Here is a 21,950-nt window from a genome sequence, read left to right as displayed (position 1 = left end):
TTATGGCTACCAATCTTGAATACCTCTTTTGATCACTAGGATTGCAAATGCCTTAACAGTCCAGGTGCTCGGGAGACAACAACCACAGAAAGGCCATTGCTTTAAACACATCCCTACATGTGAACTCCCAAAGGCACCTGGTGGTGGGCCAATTTTAGCGGTAGCAGAGAGCTATGGACTAGAATGGACTCTAGGATCACTTGGTCCAGCTGGCTTGTTCTTATGTTCTTATGTTCTTATGTTTTGTTGTCCCAGATTTGAGTCCTCATTGTTTTAATCCACATTTTTTTTCTGTATTCCTTGTTTGGTTTTCTGGGTCTTCAGCAAATGTCTGTTCTTCACTTCAATCAATGCCTGTTCTTGACTTTCATTCACATAATCGGCCAGTGCATGATCTACAGTTTCACCAGCTTCTTTGCACAATCTGCACTTTGCATCATTCGAGGATTTTTCAATGTTGACCTTGATCGAATTTGTTCGAATGCAGTGGTTCTCAACCTGTGGGTCGCGACCCCCTTGGGGGGGTCAAACGACCCTTTCACAGGGGTCATCTATGACTCTTTGCATCAGTGTTCTCCATCTGTAAAATGGATCAATGTTAGGGTTGAGGGTCATCATAGCATGAGGAACTGTGTTAATGGGTCGCAGCATTAGGAAGGTTGAGAACCACTGTTCTAATGGCTTGCTCTTGAGCAGCTAAAATCAGGGATTCAGTTTCCTTTTTCAGAGTTCCATTTCTTTTCAGAGTTCCAGTTGTCAACCACAGCCAGATCTTTTCGTTGTCTACCTTGTCTTCTCTAGAAATTGGCTGTGCAGTGCTTTGTTGTGCCAGCTTTCAGTCCTCATTTCAATCACATTTTTTTGGTATTTTTGTTTGGTTTTCTGGGTCTTCAGCAAATGTCTGTTCTTCACTTCAATCAATGACTGTTCTTGACTTTCATTCACATAATCGGCCAGTGCATGCTTCTCTTCTTCCCCTGTTTGCTGTACTTGCAGTAAGCCTCTGCCACCAGATCTCCAGGGAAGGTATAATCTATCAGTATCACTGCGAGGGTGTAAGGCATGGTTCACTGTCATAAGCTTCCGAGTTTTTCTATCCAATGCATCCAACTCAGCCTGTGTCCAGTTGATGATTCTCGCAGTGTACCTGATGACTGGTATGGCCCAGGTGTTGATGACCTTCATGGTATTCCCACCCTTTAATTCAGATTTCAAAATTTTCCTGACCCTCTGGGTGCACTCTCTGCTGACAACACTTGCCCATGTTTGATGTTGTCCAGCTGCAAAATGCCCAGGTATTTATAAGCTGCCTTAGCATCAGTCAAATTTATCATTTATTGTAAGTTCTTTTGTTTACTAGAAAATGTGTTTTCTGTGCTCAACTTTAATGTTTCTCTACCTTTCAAATAACTCAGCACTGATACCATTTGAATCTCTCTACCACTTTTGTTCAAAGTGCATTTAGACATGATAGTACCTCAGCTGAACCCTATTAATGTTGTTACTTTGGTTCCTAGACCTGTTATTACATGATGGGAATAAAACCTTTTCACATGTCTAGTGACTGGTTCCCCCTCTGGTGACAAATATAGAACAGGTCAGGGGTGCTCATTGAGGGTGCCGATCAACCCAGTTTCGTAATTACATTGGGTTTACCAATTAAATTCTTTCCTTGACTTTGCCACAATTATTCCAAGTTTTGTAACTTTATAGACTTTCAGTATTGTACTCTATGTTGGGCTACCCTAGAAGACCCTTGCAAATTGGTTACTTGTGCAGCATGCAAATGAATAATTATTAATAGTACCGGTAAGTGGGTATGAAAATATTTAAGTGAACAGATACCTAAACACTATGACATCATCCTTTGGGAACACAGGTGCAAAGATCATATTTCATATCTCTGCAGAATGTGCAAACTTGAAATATTAGAATAGAATATAGATGGTAACTCAGTTTTTCCTGGTTTGATTTGCATATCACTACAGTCAACACTAGAAAATACCTTCAGCTTCTCAAATGTTTCCCAGTTCCTACACTGAAAGGCTGAGTCTTGTGCTCTGTTGAGTGAATATCACTGAAAGGACTGCATTGGGAAAAGCGTGAAAATCACAAAGAGAAGAACCATTTTCCTATTGTGCTTAGAAAGATGGTGGCTTCCTTAGTCAAGATAATCAGTTTTACACTGCTTGTTATTGAAACCTTTGTTGGAATAGTAGCAAATGGGTTTATTATCCTTGTGAATGCCATTGATTGGTTCGGAAGCAGGAAACTACCTCCAGCTGACCTGATCCTGACCTGCCTTGGCTTGTCCAGACTTATGTGGCAGACTGTAGTGTTTCTGGATGAAACAGTACATTTCTTTTCTCTTGCTGCAGAGAATTTGAATTACAAACATCTATTGATGCGCATCATATGGATATTTATGAACTCTATGAATGCTTGGTTTGCCACATTGCTTGGTATTTTCTACTTTGTAAAGATCACCACCTTCTCTCACCCCATTTTCCTCCAAGTGAAGCAAAGAATCTCTGGACTGGTGCCAAGGCTGCTTCTGGGCTCCGTTGCTCTCTCTGCTATTACATCTATAATGTCCATTATTGTAGAACCAACGTTGAGCAATGGTTTGTCCATGTACTTTGTCAGTTCATCACTTTTGAGCATCAATGGTTCAGAAATTAAAGGGTCTAATTCCGGTAACCTCTCAGATATTGTATTAAGTGTCTCAACTTTTATTCCACTTCTGCTTTGTTTGTCCTCATCTGTCTTGTTAATAATCTCTCTGTGGAAACACAAAAGACATTTGCAACACAATGGAATTGGCACCAAGGATCTCAACACTCAAGCTCACTTGACTGCCATTAAAGCTCTGGTTTCCTTCTCTGTTCTGTACCTGTCCAGTTTTCTAGCACTCATTGCACAGACTATACTGATCTGGAATAACATGGATCACACTTGGCCAATAATGCTGATAACTAACGTTATTGCTGCTTTTCCCTCTGGACATGCTTTTATCCTGATATTAATTAATCCCAAACTGAAGCAGACATGGGTCAGGATTCTCCATCACTTACAATGCTGTTTGCATGACATGTCTGTCAGGACTACGCCTGTCAGTGCCTTGATGCTGCCTTGATGCCCCGTTGTGTGATTTGCAATTGCTTCCCTGGTTCCCCCTTTCCCTTCCTGGGTAATCAATGTGCAAATGGGAATTGCAAAATGTTTCTCCGTTTCCCTCTCCCCTTCCTGGGCCATCTCCTGGCACCAGTGTCCAATCAAAGAGGTGTGAGAGGTTCCCAGGCTCTTTGAGACTCTGTAATGTAATTGTAGTAATAGTAATTGTTGTAGCATTTGGTGTGGGGCGAAATGGGGAGGGGCGGGTTTGAAAGGATATAGGTCCTGGATCTGAGCTCTCTAGCTCAGATCCTGCTTTACATTGTTACTCTTCGTTCCACCTGGAATAAACTGCTTTAGAACTTTTCTACGGTTTCTGCTATTTCCACATTCAAGAGTCTGACAATTTCAAAACTTTCCAAAAGACTTTAAGGAGAAGATATTTTCTTCTACAAGACGGAGCCTGAAAAACTCTCAAAGCACAATCCCGAAGAGCACTTAGATAACCAAATTCCAACTTAAAGTGATCTCCATCCCACAAGGAAGTCCAACTTGCCTCAACCAGGACCAACCATCTGTCCAAGGAGACCAGAGCCCTATGAAGCTTGGAGCAGTTTCTGTAAGACAGAGTTGGAGCAACTGTAAGACAGAGTTGTTTTACCAAGTATATGGCTGAGGCTGTTACAGTTACCATCTTGGCCTCCCACATTTACCACTTACTACTTACTGTCAATCATTAACTACTAATCAATAATTACTAACTTCCAAATATTCCCCTCTGTGCAGTAGGTTTCATTGTTGCAGAATTGACATGAAATTGAACATCTGGATTGTTGTATTTTGGGGGTATTTTGGTGGGTTGTGTTTTTTTATATATTTTAGTGGTATAACTAGGCTACTTATGATATTTATTATTATGACTGAAATATTTATATATTTATTGTATGCCACCAGGAGCCCAAAAGGGGAAGGGTAAACTATTAAATCTATTTAATAAATAATAATAAATAACACTACAGGAAATTCTTCATAGGCTTGGTGATTCACTAAAGCCGAATCAGCAAAAATCTGGAAAAAGTCTAATTCACCTTTTGGGAAGATTTATTTACCTCTCCAAAAAAGTGAGAAAACCCCTCTAACCAAATACTTGGCAAATCCAGTAAGCCAAATCAGAATTTGCCCTATATGGTTTTGGCCATATAAAATTTAAAGACACTCATCCACAGAGACTGGCCATTTGGAGTCCCTTTAAACCGGCTTGGAATTTTTTTCAAACCAAAGAGTTCCACCTTCTCACCTTCCTCTTGCTTTCTGTCTGTTCTGGGATTTCTGGTTCAGTCCGGGGGGGGGGGGGGGTTGGTGAAAACCCACTCCTCCTGCATTGCTGAAGCCGAGCTTGCTGTAGTCCTCTTCCCTGCTTTCGCCCTACAGACACAGGGGAAAGGTAATTTAAATATGAAACATGTTAAAGTAAACTTACTATTTACATTCAGAGTGAGGCATAGAGGCTTAGGAACAGGGGAGAACTGAAATTAAAGTATCTGATTCCTGTAACTTCTTAGATATTGTAGTAACTGCCTCAACTTCTATTCCATTTCTGCTACGGTTGTCATCATCCATCTTGTTAATAACCTCTCTATGTAAACACAAAAGACATTTAATAAATAAATAACCCTACAGGAAGTTCTTCATAGGCTTGGTGATTCAGTAAAGCCAAATCACCAAACAAACCTGGAAAAAATCCAATTCAGCTTGTGGGGGGGGGGGGGGGAAAAAAATTCACCACCTAAAAAAAGTGACAAAAACCCCTCTAACCAAATACTTAGCAAACCCAATAAGCCAAATCAGAAGTTGTCCTATATGGTTTTGGCCATATAAAATTTAGAGAGACTTTTCCACAGAGGCAAGCTGTTTTGAGTCCCTTTAAACTGGCTTGAATTTTTGTTCAAACCAAAGAATCCCACCTTTCCACCTTCCTTTTGCTTTCTGTCTGTTCTGGGATTTCTGGTAGAGTTTTGGGTGGTGGTGGTGGGGCTCCTGCATTGCTGAAGCCGGGATGGTTGTAGTCTTCTTCCTTGCCTGGGCTCTACAGACACAAGGAAAAGTTAATTTTAAAAAAAGATGTTAAAGCAAACTTACTATTTCCATTCAGAGTGAGGCATTGAGGCGTAGGAACAGGGGAGTCAACTGGTTGGCTGTGGAAATATGAACAGGATATAGAATTGGTAATACTGTCCTTTCCAGAAATATTTGCATCTCAACACGGTAAACACAGGAAAGTAGCTCCTGCCTCTCAGATGCTTTGGTGTTCCTAAAACAAGGCCCCAGGGTTGTGCTGTGTGGTGTTGATTGAAAGTGCGAGTTTCTGAGCAGAAAAAACTTTTTTGTTTTGGGGTTGCAAAGATGGCCAGCTCACTGTGGATAATGGGCTTTGCACTTCTCGCTATGGAAGCCTTTGCTGGAATGGTAGCAAATGGATTTATTGTCCTCATCAACTGCATTGACTGGTTCAGAAGCAGGAAGCTATCCCCGACTGACCTGATCCTGATTTGTCTTGGCTTGTCCAGACTCACGTGGCACGCATTAGCTATGCTGCATGGAGTCATGATTTTCATTTTTCGGTGTATCTATACATTGAACCATAAGGATTTAAAGCTTCCTGTGTTGTGGTTCATTACAGACAACATCAACCTTTGGTTTGCCACCTGGCTTAGTGCTTTGTACCTTCTCAAGATTGCCACCTTCTCCCATCCTGTTTTCCTCCAAGTGAAGCTGCGATTCTCTGGGTTGGTCCCATGGCTGCTTCTCAGCTCTGTGGTCTTCTCTGTTTTTATGACTATTGTTATTATGGAATCAAACAGTGGATTAGCTCTTTGTAATCTTTACACAGTACTTTTAAACAGTAGCTGTGATTCAGATATTGAAACACCTCACTCCTGTAGGCAGTTTATCATTGCAGTTACTGTTCCAAATTTCCCTCCTTTGGTGATATTTTTGTCATCCAAGATTTTATTAATAATGTCTCTGTGGAAGCACATAAGACATCTGCAAAACAATAGAGACAGGGATCTCAACACTAATGTACATTTGAATGCCCTCAAAGTTCTAGTTTCCTTTGCTATTTCGTACCTGTCCAGCTTTGTAGCAATGACTTTAAAAACAATGCAGATTTCAGTAAACCTAAATTACATTTGGACAGCTGTGTTATGTGACAATGTGAGTGCTCTGTATCCCTCTGTACATGGTGTTATCTTGATATTAATCAATCCCAAACTGAGGCAGGCATGGGTGAGGATGATACAACATTTAAAACGTCCATTGAGAAAAAATCCATCTTAAAATCTACCAAAAATGCATAGGAGGAGGACAATCTCTTGAGGAGCAAACAACCTGAAAAACCTTTCTTGGTGTTTAAGCAGCATTTAAATCTGTGAAGTCAACTTCCAAGGAGATTGAATTCTTGGATCCAGCATTTTTTTTATCACTGTTCTTATTCACTGTTGAACTGCAGCTAAATTTCAATGTCTACTGTACATTTAAGTTCAAGCATTCTTCTCACTTGCAAATATCCTTCTTAACTTCATCGCTGTTTCATTTATTGCCATGGCTTGGCTAGTATCAACTCTTTGAATGATAGTGGAAGGCTAGGACAAAAGGAATGGAAATGACTCTTATTATGACTATTTCTGTGATATAGTGTAAACCAAATAAATAAGAACTTGATAGCGGAGCCAGGAGAGAATCCCGCTCCTGGACTATGTCTGAGCTAAAACGATTGGAAGGTTTATTCTGTTTTTGTATTAGCTAGGTAGAAAGCAGTTGTATTAGGTAGAAATAGGATTTGTATGTTTCCCTGTACTTGTGACTGTATGGAACCTCCCACTGGCCCAAGGCAGAGAGCCATCTCCATCCACCTGGGCCCATCCTGTCCATTCACGATGTAAAAAGGAGTTCTACGTGTATGACGCGGACAAAAGGAGACCCTCAGGTTTGAGAAAGCCTCGCCCTACCTAAATCCTGTCAAGCCGTGCAGATAAGGAGGTTTTCACGAATCATCTCTCTCATCCTTCCATTGACCTCGGACATGCAGGGGAAGCCTTTGTGTTTTCCATTGATGACACATCATGCCTAGCCCTACTCCTGGTACAGAAACTAAGAGAACTAGGGGATGCATTCTGGAACTCTGGGATTGGTTCCTGCATCAATATGTTTTACCAAATATGAATGATTGAGTTTGTTTTAGAGATTCCTGATATTATTGGCATGATATGGTGAGGTAGGGCTGTCTTACCTTATTCTCCCGGGCTCCCAGGCCCGGAGAAGTGTGGCTAAGATGTTGTAAGAGCTGCTTTAGGCATGGCGCAGTGGTATTTCATGTCTTGGAAGGGAGGTCAGTGTTGTGACCCCACTTGGAGTCAGCATCTCCAATAAATCACTAGCTATTTGTCCCGAGGCTCTTGGGGTCTTGCTTGGGTTCCCAGAGCTGCAGGAAGCAGGATACCTCTAGGGCGGAAAGTGTGCTCCTAGGTCAGTCAGTGCTGGTAACAGTTGGGGGGCACCAGTCAGGACTACCTGGGCAGGCAGGGAGAACCAGTGCTGAGCTCTCGAGGAACCGACCCGACCGGCCAGGAGGTGCAGTTCAAGGCTAACTTGAGCGATTGTTTGGAGGGAGATCAAGGATCTTTTCTGCTTGGAGACCAAGGGCAGGCTCTCTTTCAGGACCAAGGTGAGAAGGATCTTCGAGAATAGAAAAGAGGGACGGGATATCCCAGCAGAGAGAGAGAAAGAGAGAGGGGAGGGGGGAATTTAGGTATAGCCATAAAAAGAAGGAACAGAGGAGGGAGCCTCGGCGTTAAGGGGTTGGTCCAGGAAGGACAAGAAAGAACCCCAAGAGCCAGGTTTAAAAACCCAGCAACGTGTCCTTAGACTCCTCAGGAATCAGAATGGAGTTTTGTCCAGGGAGGGACTGGAATGGAAGCCTTGAAGTCAGAGAACAGTAGGTTTAGAACAACAGTAGAGGGGTGTGCATCCCAGTTTTGCAAAGGCAGAAATGATAAGGAGTCTAATGGATCTAAGAATGGGGAGGTTCCCAGTCTCTGCACCATGGAATCTACCCCACTGGCTTGTGTCTTGCTATATAATTGGGACCCAGGCTGGGACGCAAGCCCCCTGTAGTCAAGGAAGAGAGTTTGGAGTCCTTGGTGCAGGGGAGAATGGGTCATTATAATTTGTGAGCTGGATTCTTGGGTAGTTGTGGCAACAGAGTTCCTTTGGATTGGCCCATCCTCCAGAAGTCTTTATCAGGCTTTTAGAGAGTACCAGTTGAAGAAACGAGGCCAAAACATTAAGATTACAGAACTTTTATGGAAATATATAGAAATCCTAAAAATTATGCACTGCATTCAGGAGCTAAGGTATTGTGTTAGTGGTGGAACCAGGAGTCACGCGGAGGAAGTCCATGAGTTTCAGGAGCCACCCTTGGATGACATTCTACCCCCCCTCCCCCAGACAATTTGCTGGATTTTCCCTGTCCCTCTGCACAGGCTATGGCCTCAAGCCCTCTCAAATGCCGACCATAGTAGCAGGGATTCATTAGTTTCTGGTCCAAGCCACCGCCTCCTCCCCAGCATAGTCAACCCAATGGAGGTTCCCAGGTGGTGCCAGTCTCACCCCTCCTCCCAGTGGGAGATGGGCCCCCTTCCCCAGGTCCACACAGCTGATGTGCACCCTAGTACTTCCCCTTACCTTTCCCCAAAGGGGGGACTATACCTCCTCCCCCAGCTGGGGAAGGAACCCTCGAGAAGCTCCTGCCTCCTTTGACCCCAGAGGAAGCACACTTAACTCAAGATGCTAGAGGATGTGGCCTCTTGGGTAAAAAGAACATGCAGTCTGCCGAGGAGTTCCCTAGCGTTGCAAGCATTGTCCCCACAGTTGAGTGCTTCCCCTCTCGATGGAATCAGTAGAGACCCCGTCTCTCCCATCCCACCCTGTCTACCAGCCTTTGGGAGAATGGCAGCCACTACCCGTCTAGGGTGCCACGCCCCTCCAACACCGCCTTCAGGTTGGAATTGAGCCCAATGCCCAGGAAGTAGTGCTGTGCAGGCATGTATCCCATCCGCACTCAAATGGTGGGGATGGCCCCAAAATGCGTGAACCACCACCAGCTGTGCATTCAGGTACGCTTTTACTGCCCCTCAACAGATTTGCTTATAATTGGAAAGAGAGGTCCTTCATCTACAACTGATCCCTTGGCTATGACCCAACTAGGTAGGAGTCCTATCTTCAGCTACCCACTTGCCCCCTTATGCATGATATCCAGCGAATTGCTGAGACTTCTTCTGACTGCTGGAGGAAAGGGCCCTAATTATGCAAGCAGCCTCAAGATAGAAGCCACCCAATCGTAGATGATGCATGCCGGAAGGTGCAAACCCGCCATGCATGGTCAGGTGTTTCCCGATGTAAGGGGCTAAAGGGTGGAATAATGTTAACTTAGAGGCAGACCAGGGAGACAGAGTTAGGGAACTACCAGTAGCTTTATATTATCAGGACTCAGAAATGAAGCCCCATTACGCCGCCATGATCTTAATGGAAGCTCCACCAGTTAGTTCCAGAAATAAGGATGAGTCCCACCTTACGTGGCTTTTATGGAGCGCATCCGTTCGAGTGCCCCATAAAATGGACACGGGTAGAATCCCACAGGAATCTGGTCTACAGCCCCCTGCTCAATAGTGTGTTTCATTGGAGGAAGCTCCCCAGATATCGAGGAAGAAGTTGAACAGGATCCCTAGCACAATACCCTTAAGGACCCAACAGATCTCCTTAAGACTGCCAATAATGTGTACTTTGGGGAGGGAGGAGGTTGCGTAGGGATCGCGAGGAGAGAAGGCAAAAGAAGAACCACCGCCGCATGAATTGGTAGGAGCCCTTGCAGGCAGCTGTGAGCACTAATGTCAAGGACCCACCTGGGGTCGAGAGCCACATTATAGGGAATGTACCCAAGACAGCCCATCACGTTCCGATAGGCGCCAGCCCTAGATCAAGATTCAAAAATCTCTACAGGAGGTTGCTTAGGAGCACTTTGAAGGAGCCACTGTGGGTGGGAATCGGGATTTTGGCAAGAGCCTGGGTTACCAGGGACTCTCCCGCAGTCCACCACCAGCCCCGCGTAAAGCCCCTTTAGATAGGGACCAATGTAGCTATTGTGCCACCAGCTGGCGATACATTGAAGCAGAAATTATGCTGGGTTGGCATCGGAGGATCGCCAAGCCCGCGCAGCGAGGAAACCCAGCTGCCAGCAGGCTTTCTGCCCTGGTTCTCCGGCCTCAATCTCCCTACTTTGAATCCTCAGCTGCAAAATTCCACAGAAGCCACCCGCTGGGATAGCCAGGGGCCCCCTCTTCTACAGGCGTGAGCTCCCCGTTTTACAATGGGCACTCGGACCTGGAGAGACCCGGAGGCGGCAGGCAGGCTCTGGGATCTTTGGGCTTGAACAAGCCACTCCTGGAGTTCTCCCCCTTGCTGCTGAGGTGGACCCACACATTTGGAATACTCCCCTACTAAAGCCCAGCAGAATGCAGATAGGGTTGGAGTCTTGTAAGCTTGGCACAGCTTTTCACCCGGCTCATGCTGGCAAAGTGCCCACCAGCCCATTGCCGAAGCCCCTGTCCCAACTCCTCTAGTGGGCCTCCCGCAGTGGTTGCTGGAGTTCTCCAGCACACCCCAGCCCCGGAGGCTGCCCAAGCTTTCAGCACGCCTCTCGTGCATCCGAGATGCCCCCCGCCGGCTCTGGAACTCCCTCCCGTGGCTGATGCCCTTCCACGGGCTGCCCAGCCCTCCTCTGGTGCCTTGGAACATGTGCATAGTCTGTCTCCTGCACCCGTTCTCCCCTCGGTTCCCCCGGATGCCCCATCCGCCCTAGTAGACCTGGCCATGGACTCGGTGCCTGTGTCGGAGTCGGTGGTGGGGGCCTCTGCTGCCCATGAGATGGAGGAGGATTTGCCCTGTGATGGTCTCTTGGTCGCCCTTGCTCCACCCTATCTCCTCCCCTCCTGACCCGGGTGTGATTTCTGTCTCTCGTGGGGGACCTCTCTATCCCCATGTTGGTTCGATCACCCAGGGGCACAAAATTCCTATTCTGTTCTGAATTCTGATGTCCCGCTTCCCACGCATCGGAAGAGCAGAGGTCTTGGCGTGGTGGGTGCGAGTGGCCAAGATGCTGCTTGTTCCTCGCCTGGCTCCGACCCCCGTCTCCCTTCGACCAGTGGCATGGTCAGAGCATTCCTTCCTCAACTTTTATGGAAGATTGTCTGGATCTGCATTTTTTGGGCCATGACCTGCTCTCGAAATTGAATGCCTCCATTTCATTTTCCCACTCTGGCTGCTCGTTGGTTTTGGGACCTGGATTGGAGGGGACTCCGGTCCTCGTTGGCCCTGTTCTGGCTGCCCCTGTCTCGGAATCAGTCCTACAGACTGCAGACCTGGCTCCTACTCCCGATGTGCCCCCTGCCCGCGTCTGCGTGGCTCCAAGTGCCTACCCGGCGCGGCACGAACTGCGTTCCCTGACTCAAACGGCGCGTCGGAGCTTGCTGCCTGCCCTCGATCGCCCTTTGCGTTTGGGAATTTTAATGAAATGTTCCTCCCCTTTTCGCACCCCGCTCTTTGGAGTGCGAGGGGTGACTGTTGCTCCTTGCCTGCTTGATGCATGTAGGACTGTGGCCTCTGAGCATCGATAGTAGGAATTTTCATAGCCTAAGTTTGGCTCCTCGGTCCCGTCCCTCCCGCTGCCTCTGGATGGCCCTGTTTCCCGGCTGCTGTTGTGCCAGGCATCTCCTGTCTCCATGGCTTAAGGTCATGAGGCTCCCTACTCTGTCCTTGCCCTCGAAGTCCCATTTTTGGAAGCCTCTGGAGAGCGCGGCCTGAGTGGCGGATTGCTCAGTCTCCCTTTTGGGTTGCGCCTCCCTTTTTTCTGAATTGCATGTACCGCCTCGCTTCCGTTCTGCTGTATGAGCCCTTCCCTACTGCTCTCGACCTGGAAATGGACGGTGTTTTTGCATTGTTGTCTCCAATTCCTGCCTGTGAAATCGCTTGATCTCTGCATCGGACCTCCCGGTGGTGGATCTCTGTGTGTGGAATGCTGCCTCCTGTTGCTCCAGGCCCCTCCTGCCCCTGTTCTGGAGGCACGTTCGGGAGTCTCCAGGGCCCTGAAATTTTGTCAGCCCCAAACGGCAGCCCTTCTCTTTTTTTTCTCCCTCATGGTTGGAGTCACCTTACGAATTCTCCCTGGGCTGGAGCGGGTGCCTGTGGGTGGTTTTGCTGTCTGCCTTGTTTCTGCCCTCCTCCTCTCGCGTCTCTCTCCCTTCCACTGCTCCCTCTTCTATTCTTCCCGCTTTTGAGGTGTGTTTCGCGGTATGTGGTTCGGTTTGCCCGGGCCCTTGCGTTGTCTCTGAGATATTGCCTCCAGGGGGGGGGGGGGGGAAGAGAATCCAGACCACATTTGAAATGGATGCAATATCTCAGATCCAACCAGTCAATTTTTTCCTGCCTTTAATAGATGTTACAGCCTCAGAGCATGTGCAGAGTTTCAGTTTCGGAGCCTCAGCTAAATCTTTAGACAAGGGACCAGTGGCTGTGAGTCCCCTGATGGGAAGCGACTTCAAGGATGACACGTGCTCGGACTTGTCAAGCCCCGGCACCTCAGCTCTCAGCCCAAAAGTAGAGCCTCCCTTGTCAGGCGCAGTTAGGCTCACCAGATCTAAACAAAGCTCTGCATGTCCACAATGCACTAGGAATATTGCCACAACTGCTGCTGAAAGCCGTCTAATGGGGACGGGGGGCTGGTTTCAGGGTGCCACTAGGACCAAAGGGGGGACAGAGCCCACTTTCATGTTAATTCTTATGTTTGGGTGTATGTTTTTGTTTGCAACATTTGGAAGGCTCACGTCAGCACTAGACCCATTTTGTCACCTAGGTGCTCCGGTTTTCTCATTTTATTTTTGGCTATTATCTTTTGGCCAGGTCTTACAGACCCTGTTTTCAAACCGGACCTTCCACCACGGTAGAAAGCATCCCTTGTAGAACGGAGGGTGGAGTGCGCATGAGTAAAGGTTGAGGTAGCCCGATCTGTCATTGTAAGCCCTACTTATTATGGCACCGATGTATATTTGCGATTCCTAATGTCCCCCTTCTGTTAAAATCCATCCTCGATGTAGGTGCTCCTCTGGGTTTTGATTCTGTCCTCTGCCAGCCCAGGTTGGTAGGTAAGTCCAGACACCGTGGAACCTACTCACGCTATGTAGCTGAGGCTGCCTCACTATACGTTGGCTTGCCCTTTTGCCTTTAACTTCTGCCTCGATCTGACACCTCCTCCCCTTCTTGGGTCAGCCTCGCCCGTGTTTTTACCCTTTAGAACCCGAGCGTGTAAATTGGCATGTTTCCTTGCCTCGAAATTGGGATTCGTCAAATGTTTGAGTGTTTTCCTATGTAGAAGCACTCCATTTAGCAAGAAGTTACGTGGGGGGGGGGGGGGGGGAGAGGAGTAACTTCAAGCACTTTACATTCCTTGCAAACTATTGGGGAACTTATGAGGGCATGGCTCTGAACATCCAAGACCAACAACAAACAGTTCTTCAAGTACATCAAAACAGGAAGCCAGCAGCAAGGGAAGCCCGGTAGGCCCGTTAGATGACAAAGGAACAAAGAGATTATTACTTCTAAAAGATAGCAGGAAGTGCAGAGCTGAATGATTCTTGCATCTATTATTTCACCCAAGAGGAGGTGAGGTAACATTCCTGCATCTGAACCAGAAGCACCGCTTTGAGGAAGCGAATCCGAGGAACTAGAAGATAGTGGTAGACAGGAAAGTTCTGGCAGCCATTGATAAACTAAATGTTACCAAATCCCCTGGCCCAGATTGAATTCACCCAAGAGTTCTTAAAGAATGGCATGAAATTGCTGATCTTCTCACTTTAATATGCAACTTATCCACGGAATCGGAATCATCCCTGAAGACTGGAAGATGACGTATCACACGTCTTTAAGAAAGGATCACAGGGGGGACCGAAATTACAGAGCCAGTCAGTTCTGACATCTGTTCCTGGTAATTAGTAGAATCCTATCATTAAAGATAACATTATAAAACATATGAAAAGCAAGACCCACTGAAAGTCAGCATGGCTTTGCAGAGAGGCAAATCCTGTCTTACAAACTTACTAGGGTTATGCTGAGGGTGTAGCGGGCATGTGGACAGGGGTGAACCAGTGGACATTGTCTACTTGGATTTCAAGGCTTTTGACAAAGTTCCTCACAGAGACTGTTGAAACTCATAATGAAGGAATAAGAGATCCTCCTATGGATTAAGCGGTTGAGAAACAGGAAACAAAAGGTAGGTGTAAATGGGAAGTTCTCACAATGGAGATATGGGAGTAGTGTCCCCAAGGATCCGTTTGGGACCAGTGCTCTTTAACCTATTCATAAATGACACAGAGTAGGGGGGTGGTAAGCGTGGTGGCCAAAAGTTTTGCAGATGAGCCACCAGAATTATGTGTAGGGTGGTGAGAACCACAAAGGATTCTGAAGAAGAGCTCAAAGCGGACCTTGATAAGTGGGTAGGTAGGTCCAGAAATGGCAAATGCAGTTCAATGTAGCAAAATGTAAAAAAGTGATGATGCACACAGGGGCAAAAATCCAAACTTCACATACACAAGCTACAGGGGTCAGTGCTATCAGTCTGAACCAGGAAGGAGATTTAAGTCTTAGTTGATATTAGTTCCATGAGATGTCAGCTCCAATGCGTAAGCAGCTGTGAAAAAAGGCAAACTCTATGCTGGGGATCATTAGGAAGGAATTGATAATAAAACTGCAAGGATTGTGTGCCCTTATATAAAACAGTGGTCGCGTGCCAGGTACTGTGTCCAGTTCTGAAATTGCATCTCAAAAAGGATATTGAGGAGATAAGAAAAGTGCAGAGAAGGAACCCAACAGGATGATTGAGGACTGGAGCACCTTCCTATGAGGAGAGGCTGCAGCGTTTGGGACTCTTTAGTTTGGAAAAGGCTAAGGGGGGATATGATTGAAGTCTATAAAATTATGCATGGGGTAGAAAATGTTGACAGAGAGAAATTTTTCTCTCTTTCTCACAATACTAGAACCAGGGGCATCCATTGAAAATACTGGGGGGGAAGAATTAGGACTAATAAAAGGAAACACTTCTTCATAGCGTGTGATTGGTGTTTGGAACTGCCACAGGAGTGGTATTGTACTCCACCTGGATAGCTTTAAAAGGGGCTTGGACAGATTTATGGAGGAGAAGTCGATTTAAGGCTACCAATCTTGATCCTCTTTGATCTGAGATTGCAAATGCCTTAACAGACCAGGTGTCAGGGAGCAACAGCATGAAGGCCGATGGTTCACATCCACATGTGAGCTCCCAAAAGCCTGGTGGAGCCCTCTTGTGTGAAGGCTGGATTCGTGGACTTTGGTCTGATCCAGCTGGCTTGTTCTTATGTTCTTATGTTCTTATGACTTTTGGTGGCCCGGTTTACTGGAACCTGACCTGGAGCTCCGACGGCAATAGTTCTGGACAAGCCGAACCTGCGTCCATGCTCCGCTGCGCTGGGATGTCTTCGAAAGGTCGCGACCTGGGATCGATGCTGCTCGCCTCTGGTGATGAGGAGCCTGGCGAAAGATGCCATTGACCTACTTCATTGCCAAGATGTGAAGAGCGGTGCCATGCCTGTTGACGGCCACCCCGGCGTCAGAAGTACCAAAGGGGGGAGCTGCCTCCGCTGACGTTTAGACCTTCATTCATCATTCCGTGTGCAGTGATCCTGCACCCGAAAGGTCGAAGCCTCTCACGGGAACGCTTTCTGAGGACTCTACAGAACGTGAAGCCAGACTCCCTGGATGGAAGCGCGTGTGCGCGTGTAAGCGTTTGGGCCTTCGATGCCGTTTGAGCTATGATCACCAACTGTCTCCTGCGCGAGATCCGGCTGTGTTCCGAAACGGACCCTCGTTTCTACTACTGATCCTCATATCAAGATTTCCATCCTGGGGCCCGACGTTTCTGCCTTCCGTGTCACCACAACTCAGCTCTTTAGGTCTCTCCGGTTGCAGGGAATAACTTGAAGCGCCTCCGCCTGCTAATTCGGAACGTTTTGAAAAGTGCCTGGACTACCCCCTTGTTCCCTTGCCGATTGGGTTTATGTGTATGGCTCCCCTGATTTACGGGTGTGTTTTTGATGATCTGTTTGTATGTGTGTGATATGTTCTTGAAGGTCCCAATGCTCCCCGCTGTTTGCGAAGAGCCTCTCATGCTCCTCGCACCCCTGGATTACTCGGTGCATCCAGAGCCCCCTCCCCCATATTCCCAGGTGATACATTTGTCTGGGCATCCATGCCATGATGGCCATGGCATGAAAGCCCAGAAAGGGGGGAAATGATAGCGGAGCCAGGAGAGAATCCCGCTCCTGGACTATGTCTGAGCTAAAACGATTGGAAGGTTTATTCTGTTTTTGTATTAGCTAGGTAGAAACTGATTGTATTAGGTAGAAATAGGATTTGTATGTTTCCCTGTACTTGTGACTGTATGGAACCTCCCTGGCCCAAGGCAGAGAGCCATCTCCGCTCCACCTGGGCCCATCCTATTCACGTGTAAAGGTTCCTGATACGCGCGGACAAAAGGAGACCTCAGTTGAAGCGCCTCGCCCTGCCTAATCCTGTCAGCCGGCAGATAAGGAGGTTTTCGTCATCTCTCTCTGCTTCCTGACCTCGGACATCTGGGGAAGCCTTTGTGTTTTCCCGCCAGTGGACACGTCATCGCCTCGCCCTACTCTGGTGCGAAACCCAAGAAGGGGATGCCCGTGGAACTCTGATTGGTTCCTGCATGTTGCAAATGAATGATTGGTTGTTTTGAATTCTGTTAATGAATGGTGGTGGGCTGTCTTGTATTCTCCCGGGCTCCCGGCGGGAGAAAAAGGTATTTAAGATGTTGTAAGGCTGCTAGGCAGCGCAGTGTTTGTGCGGAAGGGAGGTGCTGACACTTAGGTCAGCATCTCAATAAATCACTTTTATTTATCCAAGCCTTGTCGGGTCTTGCTTGGGTTCCTGGGCGCTGCCGAGAGCGGGATACCTCTGGAACGGAAAGTGTTATCCTGAGCAGCGCGGTAACAAACTGAAGACCCAATTTTGTTTGGAATATCCTGTTCAGTAGCAAAACAATGTGGAAGATGATAAAAGTCATAGTGGAATGAGTTCTTGGTTATAACAGCAAATAACAAGGTAGTCTATATACACACACATACATACACATATGAACATAGTGTGTATAATATTATACATTATACAAATTTACACTACATTACATATTGTTACATTATGTTGTAATTATATAGTAATTATATTGTATATTGTATTGTCGAAGGCTTTCACAGCCGGAATCACTAGGGTGCTGTGTGGTTTCTAGGCTGTATGGCCGTGTTCTAGCAGCATTCTCTCCTGACGTTTCGCCTGCATCTGTGGCTGGCATCTTCAGCATGGGAGTAACCATGAAGATAGCAAGGTCAATAGGTGAATGCATCTGAATAGAAGTATTCTGGCCTTTGTTCCCTTTGATTGCTAATGTGTTTGTGTGGAGCTGATTAGTCATTGTCTTGATTCTAGAGTTTTTCAACACTGGCAGCCAAATTCTGTTCATTTTCATGGTTTCTTCCTTCCTGTTGAAATTGTCCATGTGCTTGTGAATTTCAATGGCTTCTTTGTGTAGTCTGATGTAGTGGTTGTCAGAGTGGTCCAGAATTTCTGTTTTCAAATAATATTCTATGTCCAGGTTGGTTTATCAAGTGTTCTGCTATTGCTGATTTTTCTGGCTGAAATAGTCTGCAGTGCCTTTTGTGTTCTTTGATTCTTGTCTGAGCGCTGCGTTTGGTGGTTCCTATGTAGACTTGTCCACAGCTACATGGTGGGCGGTAGACTCCTGCAGTTACTCCCATGCTACAGACTTCTTTGTGACTCACATGCCAGGCTACTCTATTCAGATGGCCTCACCTTTTGACACAGTATATATACTCCACTTGCTTTCCATTCCTACTATCAGATCCTCTGAAGATGCCAGCCACAGATGCAGGCGAAACGTCAGGAGAGAATGCTGCTAGAACATGGCCATACAGCCTGGAAACCACACAGCCCCCCTATATTGTATATTATTATATACATGCATACATCTACAAGATATAATGAAATAAGAAGCAATATAAAGGAGGTCCGCTTAGAAAGAAATTAAGGAGGTTTAGAAGTAAATCTCTTTGTGTTCAATAGGGCTCAATTCTAGTCTTGGGATCACAGTCTTTGTCTATTACGTGGTAAATAACCTCCTAGTGAAGGTTTTGGCCCCTTTCACATGGGCCTTTTCCTCTATCTTTACGCCAAGCTGGAGTGCTGTTTTTGGAGCACTGATATAAGTTTGTTCTCTAACCATTCAGGTTCCAGATTTCCCCCAGTGTTAGGGTTCTGTTACCTGTATTTCTGTGATCTTTTGTAGTGGAAATTCTAAAATTTCAGAGGCTCTTTCAGCCAGAATGGAAACAGACCAATAACCGACACAGAGAAAATGTATTTCCAAGTGTATTTGTAGCCTAGACATAAAAAGAATCTTATCTTGCTGTCTCACAAAGATACATTGAGAAATTTGGGATTATTTCAAAGCCAACACCACCTAACATCTAAAGAAAATGTAAATATTAATTCTAAACCTTCAAATTGCAGTCTGATTTGAGTCACAGATCCAGAGCTTGACAACAGGCTTGTATCTATTTAATTACTCAATGACTTGCTAAATTCGGAACATTTTCAAGAACTGAGTTGTGTAAACCTGCCACTTTACACCCTGGCTCCAAACACGGAACCCATAGCTCCTCCCACTCCCAGGAAGGCAAAGGGTGATTCGCTTTTGATTAGTGAGGGTGAGAGCTTTGTTTGCTCCCAAGCCTTCTCTCAACCCTCGGATTTGCTTCTGGGCTGGAGTCACTCACTTGCCAGCCTTTACAAAAATGTCAAGATATATTTAGAGGGAACTTTGAAAATGCTCTCCATCCATTTCAAGCAAAGGGTCAGAGAAAAACGTATCACATTACAAGGGCTAAAATGAATTTACAATCAAGTGGCTATCAGTAGAACAAATAGCAAACACACAAATCAGACGAATTCCAACCAAAAGGACCCCCCACCTTACTGCTGTCCTTAAGGTTTTTAGTCTGGCCCTAAACAACCACCAAGCCAGTCAAAACTTGACAGATAATCCATGTTTACAGCAGTTTCAGTTGGGGAAGAAAGGCATGAATCTTCAGAAACTTATCAGCAGTTTTCAGGTGTAACAGATTTTCAAAATCCCACTAATACTGGAACCATTTTTCTTCCATCAATGCCTTGCAGATGCTATTTTCTATTCCCCACAACCACAGGATTTTTTTCAATATGCTTTTGAAAAGGGGTAATTCCTTTACCATTGTAATGCTATAGCTCTACAGCTATTACTAATTTATTGTTAAGTATGGTTGCATGGTGCAGGGAAATGCAAGAGAAATGGTAGCTGATAGAAAAAAGTGTGCAGAAAACTCTTGCATCCAGAGGTATTTACATTCACACTGGCAGAAAATGCACAACATAATCCTCACTGCATAGAAGCAGCATATGCGAGAGACTGAAGATCAACCACTATTCCAGTCCTTAAACAAGGGTCAGATAAACTATGGGAAACGTTGCAAAACACGTGATTGTATGTATCAGAGACTGCATGAAGAGACTTTCTACATGCCCTTTTCTGCTAGGTATTTCCAAGAACCCATTCTGTCCTGCCTGGCTTCTAAAGCATGGGGGTGTAAGAAACTGACCACAAATGATCCCTTACAACACTTAAAAGGCACTCATCTTACAATGGGATTGACATTATTGTTCTGCAGCTTATATCACATTCAAACGCTTTCTTAGTCTAAATGGGTGCTCGTGGAGAGGTCCAGGAGAGAAAGAGTGCATTAGCATCTATGTACCTATGCGAATAAAGTTACATAATTGTGGGCTAGAACCAAAGTGCATGCTACCCTTTGAACCACTCTTAGGGCCACATTACACAAGACACTGGACAAGGTCATCCAATTTTTTTTGTCCTTTATCTAAGGCTGACAACATGGACAGGAGGCCCTTGATTTGTGTGAGAGTAACAGCAGGAGAGAAAAGTAATATTGTCTTCAATTTCTGCACTTCTGTGGATCTCCCAGCATTTCTTCTATGCAAGCATTAAATACCAATTTCTAGGAGCAAACAAACAGGAAGGGCAGTTGTATACAAAACTGTACTGCTCAGCATATTCGTGGATTGGCCAGGCTAGCCCAATCTTATCAAGCACAACTGACAATAATCACAATGAGTTAAATGTTTTAACTTTGAAATCACTGCAATCTTCAATGGCATATTTTCTTATGGTACACATTAACAATATTACTGTGTTTCCCCAAAAATAAGACAGGGTCTTATATACATTTTTGCTCCAAAAGATCCATTAGGGCTTATTTTCAGGGGACATCTTATTTTTTTTCCCCATTATTTTGTGCCGCCCACATGACTAGATCAGCTGCACCGGGGAATCTGTAACTAGGGCTTATTTTAGGGCTTATATTTCAAGCATCCCCTAAAAATCCCGAAAAATCATGCCAGGGCTTATTTTCGGGGTAGGTTTTATTTTCGGGGAAACAGAGTAGCTAATGATAAATTTGATTGTTGCTAAGCAACTACATCACTATTATCAACATTCAATTCTTGGTTTCTGTCAGGATTAGGTGGGGGGGGGGGCAAGGCCCTTTCAGGGTGGGTCTGACCTTTCAAGGAGGACTCATTGGGGCCAGGCCTGAACACAAGCATTGGGAAATTTTCTGCTACGTGACTTACTTGAGTCACCCAGTATTTCCTGGGAGCTGAGGGATATGAAGAAAAATGTTAGACAATTACAGCATCATTGGCAAAAGACCCAGAACAAATCAAACAAAGAGTACATGCCTATGAAGTAGTTTTTGCCACCATAACCATTATACAATCTGAATCTCTCTACCACTTACGTTCAAAATGGATTCAGACTTGACAGCTCTGCAGCTAAACTTCGTCAATATTGTTACTTTTGTTCCTAGTTCTGTTATTATTTGATGTGAATAAAACCTTTCCACATGTCTAGTGTCTGGATCCTCTTCTAGTTGCAAATATAGAACAGGTTAGGGGTGCTCACGGAGGGTGTTGATCAACCCAGTTTTGCTGTTTGCTTTAGTCAGCTACATTGGGATTACCTATTAAATGCTTTCCTTGATTTTGCCACAATTATTCAAAGTTTTGTATCCTTTTAGGCTTTCAGTATTGTACTCTATGTCGGGCTACCCTAGAAGACCCTTGCAAATTGGTTACTAGTGCAGAATGCAGTCAAATGAATAATTATTATTAATAATAAGTGGGTATGAAAATATTTGTTTTAAGTGAACAGATACCTAAACACCATAGCATCATCCTTTATAAACACAGGTGCAAAGATCATATTTCATACCTCTGCAAAATTTGCAAATTTGAAATATTAGAATAGGGTATGGTTGGTAACTCAGTCCTTTCTGGTAAGATTTGCATCTCACTACAATCAACAGAAGAAAATAGCTCCTGCTTCTGAAATGTTTCCCAGTTCCTACACTGAAAGGCTGAGTGTTGTGTTCTGTTGGGTGAATATCACTGAAAGGACAGCACTGGGAAAAGCGTGAAAATCACAGAGAGAAGAACCATTTTCCTATGGTGCTTAGGAAGATGGTGGCTTCCTTAAT

General features: G+C 45.4%; 2 protein-coding genes across 2 annotated transcripts; both read left to right on the top strand.

The window, feature by feature from the left end:
* The first annotated feature begins 2,434 nt into the window (after positions 1–2,434).
* Positions 2,435–3,136, top strand: LOC125437027 (taste receptor type 2 member 10-like). Its single transcript, XM_048504398.1, has one exon. It carries the CDS (start codon positions 2,435–2,437, stop codon positions 3,134–3,136), a length of 702 nt encoding a protein of 233 aa, XP_048360355.1.
* Positions 3,137–5,559: 2,423 nt separating this feature from the next.
* LOC125437026 (taste receptor type 2 member 41-like) lies at positions 5,560–10,674 on the top strand. The gene is made up of 4 exons (XM_048504397.1): positions 5,560–5,989; positions 6,314–6,427; positions 8,872–8,985; positions 10,520–10,674. The coding sequence occupies exons 1-4, from the start codon at positions 5,560–5,562 to the stop codon at positions 10,672–10,674; spliced, it is 813 nt and encodes a 270-aa protein (XP_048360354.1).
* The last annotated feature ends 11,276 nt before the right edge of the window (positions 10,675–21,950 follow it).

This window comes from Sphaerodactylus townsendi, linkage group LG07 (assembly GCF_021028975.2).
Source record: "Sphaerodactylus townsendi isolate TG3544 linkage group LG07, MPM_Stown_v2.3, whole genome shotgun sequence".
In the NCBI taxonomy this organism is placed as follows: Eukaryota; Metazoa; Chordata; class Lepidosauria; order Squamata; family Sphaerodactylidae; genus Sphaerodactylus; species Sphaerodactylus townsendi.
This window is presented reverse-complemented; position numbering and strand designations above follow the sequence as displayed.

What these genes read in the sequence shown, in the direction of transcription:
- LOC125437026 (XM_048504397.1), top strand. Translation starts at nt 5,560, where the DNA reads ATGGAAGCCTTTGCTGGAATGGTAGCAAATGGATTTATTGTCCTCATC. An exon ending in AAACAGTGGATTAGCTCTTT is followed by an intron (nt 5,990 to 6,313) that starts GTAATCTTTACA and finishes ACATTTGGACAG; the next exon opens with CTGTGTTATGTGACAATGTG. An exon ending in GATGATACAACATTTAAAAC is followed by an intron (nt 6,428 to 8,871) that starts GTCCATTGAGAA and finishes CTTTCCCCAAAG; the next exon opens with GGGGGACTATACCTCCTCCC.
- LOC125437027 (XM_048504398.1), top strand. Translation starts at nt 2,435, where the DNA reads ATGAATGCTTGGTTTGCCACATTGCTTGGTATTTTCTACTTTGTAAAG.